This window comes from Solanum stenotomum, chromosome 4 (assembly GCF_019186545.1).
Source record: "Solanum stenotomum isolate F172 chromosome 4, ASM1918654v1, whole genome shotgun sequence".
NCBI lineage: Eukaryota > Viridiplantae > Streptophyta > Magnoliopsida > Solanales > Solanaceae > Solanum > Solanum stenotomum.
In genome coordinates this window covers 19,194,188-19,203,482 of record NC_064285.1, presented here as the reverse complement: position 1 = coordinate 19,203,482, position 9,295 = coordinate 19,194,188, and the positions used below count along the sequence as shown (strand labels likewise).

General features: G+C 35.6%; 1 protein-coding gene across 2 annotated transcripts; it reads left to right on the top strand.

The window, feature by feature from the left end:
* The first annotated feature begins 488 nt into the window (after positions 1-488).
* On the top strand, positions 489-6,866 carry LOC125861850 (uncharacterized). 2 transcript variants are annotated; one of them, XM_049541739.1, is made up of 7 exons: positions 489-1,045; positions 1,678-1,812; positions 3,253-3,605; positions 4,588-5,332; positions 5,413-5,509; positions 6,287-6,341; positions 6,492-6,866. In XM_049541739.1, exons 1-7 carry the CDS (start codon positions 631-633, stop codon positions 6,552-6,554), a joined length of 1,863 nt encoding a protein of 620 aa, XP_049397696.1. In that variant the 5' UTR covers positions 489-630; the 3' UTR covers positions 6,555-6,866. The 2 variants fall into 2 exon arrangements, with proteins under 2 accessions (XP_049397696.1, XP_049397697.1); XM_049541740.1 differs by having other exon boundaries at positions 836-1,045; positions 1,578-1,812.
* Positions 6,867-9,295: the final 2,429 nt, after the last annotated feature.

Below are 9,295 nucleotides of genomic sequence, written 5' to 3'. Positions count from 1 at the left end.
ATTCAAAGTTAAATGTCATAGTTGTCCATTGATGCCAAGTTAAGGGGCATGTTTATGTATTATGCCTATTTTATACTAGTCATACAATTACTAAAACGAAAAATGTTTTTTTTTTGGGTCAATTGTTGTACGTTTTTCCAAAAAATTATAATTAAATAATTGGAGCGGATCAATAAGATAATTAAAATAGATATCGTATTATTTCTTTAAATAAATTAGTTTAAAATAAAAGTTAATGAAAAATTATTTAAATTGATTGATGACTTTCTAAATAAAATATTAATAGTTGTGTGACTTTTAAGTGAAACACCAATAGTTGAGTGATATTTAAGTTATAAAATAAAATTAAGTGACTTTTTAAGTAAATAACTCAAAATTAAATGACTGTGAACTATTCAAAGTTAATAACCATAACTCTCAATTCAATTTTCTTTGTTTGATATGCTTTACAAACTTTATTTAAATTATTTTTTAAATCGAAACGCCAGAAAAATAGAAGTTTCTGGCAAGTGTTCATTTAGCAGTTAGCCAAGTGATGAGCATTTGATTACTGCTAATTTTTAATCAACTGCTCATTTTTTAACTTTGCTTCTTTCCATTTAAACCCTAATCCTTTGGTTCTATCTATCTATGGATCCTCGTCGACCTTCTCGCCTTATCGATCCAAAGGTTCGTCGGGTGGGTTTTTTCGCACCCGACCCGGATAACCATACCGGATTTGCCTCATCTCCCTACGGCAACTCTTCATCTCCGGCGATGATCCCTCACGCCTTCGACAGCGTCTCACAAGCTGTGCCTGTTCCCAATTCTACGTTGTCGCGGCCTCGACGGACTTCTTTTGACGAAAGTGAGCAATTGGTGGTTGGAAGTTACAATCCTATGCAGTCCATGCTGGGAACTTCACCGGCGTCCAGCGGAATTGGTGTAGACGGCGAATTTTCCGAGGACTCCTCTCAGTGGGTTCGTTTAACTGATGGTTTCGGTTTGACTTCACCCGCGATATCAATGACTGAATTGAAAGACGATCATGATACCTCTGGCATGGGTAATCTAGAAATTTAATATTATTGCATGTGGAGTTAACATAGCGGTGCAAAATAGGCATACATTATGATTCCCTCAGTTTTAGTTTAGGGATTTTCAGTGCTAGATAATGTGGAAAATGTCCTGTTGTATTTGTTAAAAAAATTGAATGTGTGGAAAGATAAAAAGAAGGAACTTTTGCTCATTTGCTTCTCTGCTCGATGTGGACTAGATGATATTGTAGATTTAAATTCCTGAACCCAGTCCGAAATACGAATTGGACACTAAATCCAGCTATTTTATGTAGCTGTACTCTTCTGATACCATGTAGTGTGCACATTCAGTAGCATCTTGCAATTTTAACTTTATGCATGGGAGTTTATATGATAATGTTTGATGCTATATTAGGATGACATATGGAGCATTATTACTGATGTAGTTCAAAGGTTTGTCTGAGCTATCACATATTAAGAGCAATAAGAATGCCAGTGCTAAATAACGCTTTGTGCTTGCATTATCAGCACTAAACTCGTTTTTTTGTTGATTAACAACAGTTAGGTTTGCTGAAAGGAGAGTTCTCCTCCCTCTAAAGAATTTTGATCTTGCCAGAACAAGTGTTTCTCAGATGAGGATAAAAGATCTTTTCTCTTGCAGAACGGGTCAGTGGACTAGTGGCTGAAACACCAACTGAAGTAGAAAGAAATGCAAAGTCACTGAAAGAGAAGACCACCAAAGCTGAAAGGCGTGCGCTGCAGGAGACTCAACGAGCTGCAAAAGCTTCTGGAAAAGGTTTCAATCATCTTCCCTTTTTAGTTAGGAAAGCAACTACTATATATTATCTCCACATAGAGGAGCAGGGCAGAAGCAAGGATTTTAAAGTTTCTTTTCTTTCCGATAAAACTAAACCGGTTTGTCCTTATTTTTTAGATTTCATCTGGGGCTAACTTGTCTGTCACACAAATTTTTCATTTGTCCGGTGCCTACATTGGATCCCTTACTAATCTGGATTCGTGCCTGTAAGGCCCATTTAAGGGGGAATTGCGCCCTAGCATAATTTTTTCCATACCCAAGGCTCGAACCCTATACTCTGGTCAAGGATTGAAGGATCCTATCCATCCCATCCCAACCCGGATTAGTTTGGGCTCCAATATAGGTACAGATTATTTGGTGTTATAATTTCTATTATTGCTTCTCTCTTGTTAATGGATAATTTAGTTTATTCAATATGCTGGCTTTTTGAAACATCAATCTTATGTTGTTTGATAGTCATGCTTGACTCCCCCCCAAACCATCCCACCACCCACCCCAACCAAAAAAAAAGGGATAGTATACTGATGGAGGATAATCCAGAGAAAAGTTATGCCGTCACCTGGCATCTCTTACATGTGTGATTAGCATTATTTTTGAAAAGCCATCTCTTTGTGTTGTTGAGGATGTTCCGTTGTATGTCTCTGAGTAAAGTCATGATATGCACTAACTAGCTATGTACTGTGCATGTGTTTGTAATCCATAAATTCTCCAGGACAAGGTAAGTCAATAACTGAAGGCTTGCATTTTCATTTGAAGCCACCCAATAGTATTATCAACTTTTTTAAGCCTTCATTAATTGTTTTCAGGTTTTAAGTTTTATATTACATATTTCTAGAATTTCTGACCATGGGGGACTTTGATAATTTTGGTTCTGTCCAGTAGCTCCTCCAACCTATTATTTGTCTACCCTTTTTGGCCATAAATAAATTTTTTTCTCAGCTGTAGAAGCTGCTTTGGTTTTGTCAATATCTATTAGTTATGTATGACAGCATGAGCTTATAGTATTCTGTTCTTGAATAGTTTTCCCTGTCCCAACATATGCATTTTGTTGCCTCAAAGATATCAATTGGTTCATTTTGTTTGGTCTTTCCTTTTTTGAAACACGAGTATTGGAATGATATGGGTTTAAATGGAGCAACATGAATATTGAGGATTCATATAGTCAACCAAAAGTGTACAACTAGCTTTGAATTGAAGTGTAGTGGTAGTAGTTGTTCTCTTCTTCTTTTTTTTCGAAACATGAAGGATGGTCTAGTATTGTGGTATTACCTTGGAAAGATTTCTGAACAGTGAAAACATGATAGTAATTGGTAGCTTTCAAAATCTGTATCCTATAATTAAAGTTAGGTCAGGAAAACTTTTTACTGAGTTGTTAAGTCATCTTTCTGAAGATGTAGTTTATTTTTTTATCATATATAGCTGGGGGAAAATCTGTGGTAAAGTTACATGGACAGTCTGGTAAACCTGCTAAGCAGCCTCCACAAAAGAAAGATGGTGGACAAATGATGTCATCTGCAGCTATTTCTGAGACAAAAGGAGGTGACCGACCACCGGAGAAGGATCGCAAGAAAGATGTACCAGCTCCTAGGATGCAATTTGATGATAAGAATCGTGTTGAAAAAGCTAAGAAGCGTGCACTAGTTAAAAAGATTGAAGCTAGAAATAGAGTAGAATTGTTTCGGCATTTACCGCAGTATGAACAAGGAACTCAGCTACCTGATCTTGAATCAAGGTTTTTCCACCTTGACACCATGCATCTTGCAGTTTACAAGGTAACCTCCTCCACCCCGTCATTTCCCATTTTCATTTATTTCTGCTTTAATTTGGGAAACCATTTCAAGGAAATTGTTGTCTAAGCCACTAAGCTTGTTTTGGGAGACTTTATTCAGCAAGTAAGAACTAAGGAGATTTACACTTATCATCTTCCTTGGTGAGCATGTATCTATCTTCTGATGCACTAAGACTATCACCACCAGACTGCTGAGACGACTGCTGTCTTGACTTTCACCTTTTGTGTTTCTCTTCTAACTAGTTATAATGCCTCAATCCGAAGCTAGTTTAGAGTTTGTTGTATGAATCATCTATATTCGTTTTGCTTTGAACCAGTTTCATTCGGGTGCTCAGTAAGTTGGTTTCTCTAATACTAGTGATTCCCTGCATTTTCCATTGACATAGAAATCTCTAAATAAACTTGAATGAACTTTTAGCGAGCGTTGAACCTAATGGAAGTGTAGTAACATGACTAAACCTTAATCCTCATTAGTTTGTATTGCCTATATGGATTTTTGCTTCCTTTTTATTCGATCTTTTTGCTAAGTTTCATGAACTCCAAGAAATTGTAAGCCTTTTGAGACAACTTCACTCTACTCGTCTCTTTTAATCCTTCAAAGCACCATGGTGCCTCACCTACGGACGGATACATTTGGAGATATAAGCAGGATATGGTTAAACCATCTCAAGCAACCTTCTCTTATTTTGTCTTCTACAATGTTCTTACTTTAGGAAAGAGATGATCTAATCTCTGAGCTACAGGCTCTTTTTTAAATTTTAGCATTTATAATTTTTCTACTGTAGGTTAATTTTATTTTCTTGAACACATCATTATACAATGTAATTTTTAGGGTAAATTTGTGTACAACTGCCAGTCTTAATTTGTGATTAGATATGGACTTCAAAGCATTGTTAATTCGAGTATGATATTAATGTATTAGAAATGTTGCACATATTCATGATTGATTGATTACATCTTACCAGGTCGGATTGCAGTATTTGGCTGGAGATGTAGTTGGGGCCAATGCTCGCTGTGTTGCAATGCTACAAGCATTTCAACAAGCCATCAAAGATTACTCTACACCTCGTGAAAAAGCTCTAGGTAGAGATTTAACAGCAAGAATCAGTGGCTACGTATCATTTCTTAACGAGTGTAGGCCTCTTTCTATTAGCATGGGGAATGCAATTCGCTTTCTGAAAGCTCGTATAACCAAGTTATCTTTAACTCTTTCTGAGTCAGAAGCAAAAGCTGCTCTTTATTCAGATATTGAGCGCTTCATGAATGAGAAGATAGTATTAGCTGGCAGAGTAATAATAAGACAGGCAGTTATGAAGATCAGAGATGGTGACGTTCTTCTCACGTATGGTTCTTCCTCTGTTGTTGAGATGATTCTGCTACATGCTTATGAGCTTGGGAAACAATTTTGTGTAATAGTGGTTGATTCTCGCCCTAAATTTGAAGGCCGGGCACTACTTCGGAGGCTGGTGAGAAAGGGCCTAAGTTGTACATATACTCATATAAATGCTGTTTCTTACATTATGCATGAAGTCTCTAGAGTGTTCATGGGTGCTGAATCTGTATTATCTAATGGAACTGTGTACTCTGGAATTGGGACTGCATGTGTTGCTATGGTTGCTCATGCATTCCGTGTTCCTCTGCTGATTTGTTGTGAAGCTTATAAGTTTCATGAGAGAGTACAACTTGATTCTGTTTGTTCCAATGAGCTGGGTATGTCCTATATATAGATTATCTTTCCTGCCATATATTGCAACGTTATATGTTGCTTCATTGTTTTAACTCAATTGCAGGTGACCCAGATGTCATTTCCAAGGTTCCTGGTAGACTGGATGTCAATTATTTGGATAACTGGACAAGTAATGATAATATTCAGCTTCTGAATTTGATGTGAGTGATTTTTTTCTTATAGTCTTCTTTCACAACTGAAGGATAAATTATAGTTCCCTTTGATCTTTATAAAGCTCTCTGTGTGCTTTTTGTCCTTATTCTATTAAATGGAGTTTTTAGTGATGGAGAGTTTGTTATGGTCAATTCCTTAGCTTCTTTCCGCACCATGTGCATTTATACATTACAAGGGTGTCGGTATGGGAACAAGAAACATAACTGATGTCTGGGAAAACTAACTTGACATCAAGAAAGAAAAAGACAGAACTTTAATTTTATGAAGAATTATGGAGTAGAAGTTCACAAAAACAAAAAAATCTTCTAGAGCTACCAAACATTTGGAAGAATAAACGAAGTTGTCCTTGAGCCACGAGGAAAAGTCATTCCTCACTGCTCTGGTCCTCCTAAAATCACTGCCTCGACACCTTGGTAAGTTGACTTACTTAAAGTTTCAGGACTTAAAACAGTTATTTAAGAAATTGAATATCATTGTTAAGTTACCCTGGTCTCAAAAAAGAAATTGAATATCATTGTGAAGTGTGAACAAGAAATGAGTCCAAAAACAAAGATGCATTGTAATGCAAATACTAGTCCAGAAAATGTAATAGTGAATCCTAAGACACCAGTCATAGAGAAAGTGCAAGTCCTAAGATGATGTTGAAGTAGTATGGACAAATGTAGAAGAAGTTACTTTTTCTCAGAGAAGTTTATAGTCTTGAAGGAAATTAGAAAAATAGAATTTTCTCATTCATCTAATACTCAAGTACATGACTTTAACAGGTATGATGCTACTCCGTCAGACTATATCTCAATGATCATTACAGATTATGGCATGGTAAGTGTATTTCACAAATTTGATTTCAATCTGAGTTCTTTAGGTTTCCACATGGAGTATTAGATGCATATTTGATTGCTGCAGTGTGAAGTCTTAGAGAGTTGTATCCTCTTACCCCTGCTCATTGCATGGCATTTTGGTCTTTTCCAGATACCAACGACAAGTGTGCCTGTGATTGTGCGCGAGTATGGGAGAGAACACCTCCTGATATAAATTGTCCTGTTTGGATGTGGCAAAGAAGGAACAACTACCAACTTACTGGCAATTTTTGCTGTCAGATAACAACACCTTAAAGGAAATGAATGCTTGCATTAAAAATTATTTACCATATTAAAAAAAAGAAGAATGCATGCATTAAATTTTTTGTCTTGTGAGATCATAGAAATTTGCACAGTTCTCAGTAAGATGTTTCTTTTTGTTAGGTTATATTTACATAGTTCCCTGATAAAAATAACTAGGTCATAGTTGTCTGGTGAGTTGGATGGATTGGTTGTATATTTCAATGCAAAATTCCACAATTTTTTTTGAGATTGTCGTGCAATTAGCTTCACAAGGCAATTGATAGACAAAAGCTTTACTAGAATAAAGACCTCTTTAGTTGAGTTCTGGGATCTGAGCTTTTAATGTCTGGTAAAATCATTGTCTGGGTTTCTATCTCTACATGTATGATTGTATGCTAACAGAAACGTCTCTTTCAGATAAGCTACGTCTCGATTCCAAACTTTTTTTTCAGATCAGGTGTATGATTTGCCTGTTCATTTTATGCTATCAGCCCGTTCAGCACTAATTTATCATGATTTGTCAATTGTCAATAGCTGTTAACCTATATCTGCAATGGAAATATCTTTTTGGCCAGAATGATATTTTATCTATGTTATTTTACTTTTTTAAACATTTTTACCCTTTTAACTTTAATATCTTTTAACTACAAAATGTAAAAAACATTAGTTTATTTTAAAATAAAAAAAATATTATAATTTTTTTAATTTTCTGATTATTTAGCACTTCCCATTTGCAATTTTCCTTCTTTTTCCCTGACTTGGGATTACCATATTTTTGAAAACTCACATGAGCAAAGTTCTGTTGAATTTCATAGATGTAGTCTTCTCTTTCTTCAATAGGAAAATGTCTTTGTACTATAATGTGAATTTGAGTAGTTTCTTGGGATAGTAATCATTATACCATTCGGCTATTTAGTTTATTAAAAATGACTGAAGTATGCACATATACAGTTTGTTTGTATATGGAATTTATACGTACGTATATTATTATAAAATATACCATGCAAAATGTTTTGTAAACTAGATAGCACAAAATATTATGCATGTTTAGGCAAAGCTTATGGGGAAATAATATCCTAGATGGTCAATTGCATCACCCCATATGTCACCTCACCCATTGCATACCAAGGTCACCTTTTATAAGTTTTTGCACTGATTGTTCCTCAAACGGACTTGTGTTTAGTTTTTATCTTTGCTACTCAACTCATGAAATATTTTATCTTTACAACCCACAATGGTTTGTAAACTAGATAGCACAAAATATGCTCTTTTAGCGAGCCTTTTTCGACTAATTCTCTTATTATAAACTAATTAAATTAATATCAGAGTTGCTCTTGCAATTACAATTTTTTTTAATATATATAATCAAAGTTATGACATGCAACAAGTAGAAGAGATTTAGATAATCACCTATTCCCTATTTTGTTTTACTCCTCCGATTACAAAAAACTTAAAAGTTCAAAATAATATAAAATATACTAATGTAGCAAATTTAAGTAGCATCTATTGCTGAAGTGGAAGATAAATAAAATTCCTGCGGGGAGGACCTCAGCTTAGTATGCATAGAAGTACAGTCTACCTCTAATTAGTTCTACTGGCTTTCTTATATACCTATACCAGGAACCCGAGCCTACCTCTTCTGGTTGAAGTTCCAATGAACCGGGCATTCCCCTCCTGAGCCCAAATTTACCCGCACAGGGTAAGATATCAATTGGCCTAGGGCGGATGGCAAGCTCCACTACAGGGCTGGTGGAAGAAATAGGCGTGGGGAAGAGTCTGCAACAAATTCAAGAAAGATTGAGCATAAAAAAATAGAGAGAATGAGCTATTACGTGCAAACAATGAAAATTCAATAATAAGAGTCTGATCTTCTCGCTTAAGAATATGTGATTCCTTCGGAGTGAAGTTGTTGGGGGAATAGAAGATAAGGAAGGTAGTTTAATTGAGGAAGCCACTTTCTTTAATGTATACTAGCTGGTCACAAAAGCATGACGCATGGCGCTTCTCCTTCCAACGCCTATCAACCACCAACAAGGAGTCGCTTTGGTTACGCAGTTTGGTTAGCACACAGGTGGCCTTCCTACATCTGCGGGCCGAGCATATATTAACTCACATTTCCTTTTCGATTGTTTCAATTGTAATTACAATTCATTTGATAACCTTTTTAGTCATAAAATGTTTTAGATCAAGTATTTGAAATTGACGAACAACTATTACACTTCTAAAGAGATATCAAGTTTTGTTATTTTCAACACGAAAAAACTTACTCCATAGTAGAATAGTATAACTACAAGTGTTATTCTTTATCATCAAATAAAAAATAGAAGAAAATATTCAACATGAATAATTGTCTCTATTTAATCAAGTTCGAGAGCAAGAACTAACTTTGGAACTTATTTTGAAGTAGAAAAGAGCTAAATTAATTTATTGTCTTAGAAGATTTAAAGCAAAGACCCAAAGAAAATGAAGAGGAAAAAACAACGAAGAAAGTGTTAAGAGTTCAAGATTCAACCAATAGTTTTCTCTTACACTACTAAAAAATTGTCAAAAAACGACGGCCAAAAGCGACGGACTGCGTCGCTTTTTTGGTCAAAATTGACGGAAAAGCGACGCAGTCACTTTCGTCGCTTTTTAGCTCGTCGCTTTTCAAAAAGCGACGGACTGCGTCGCTTT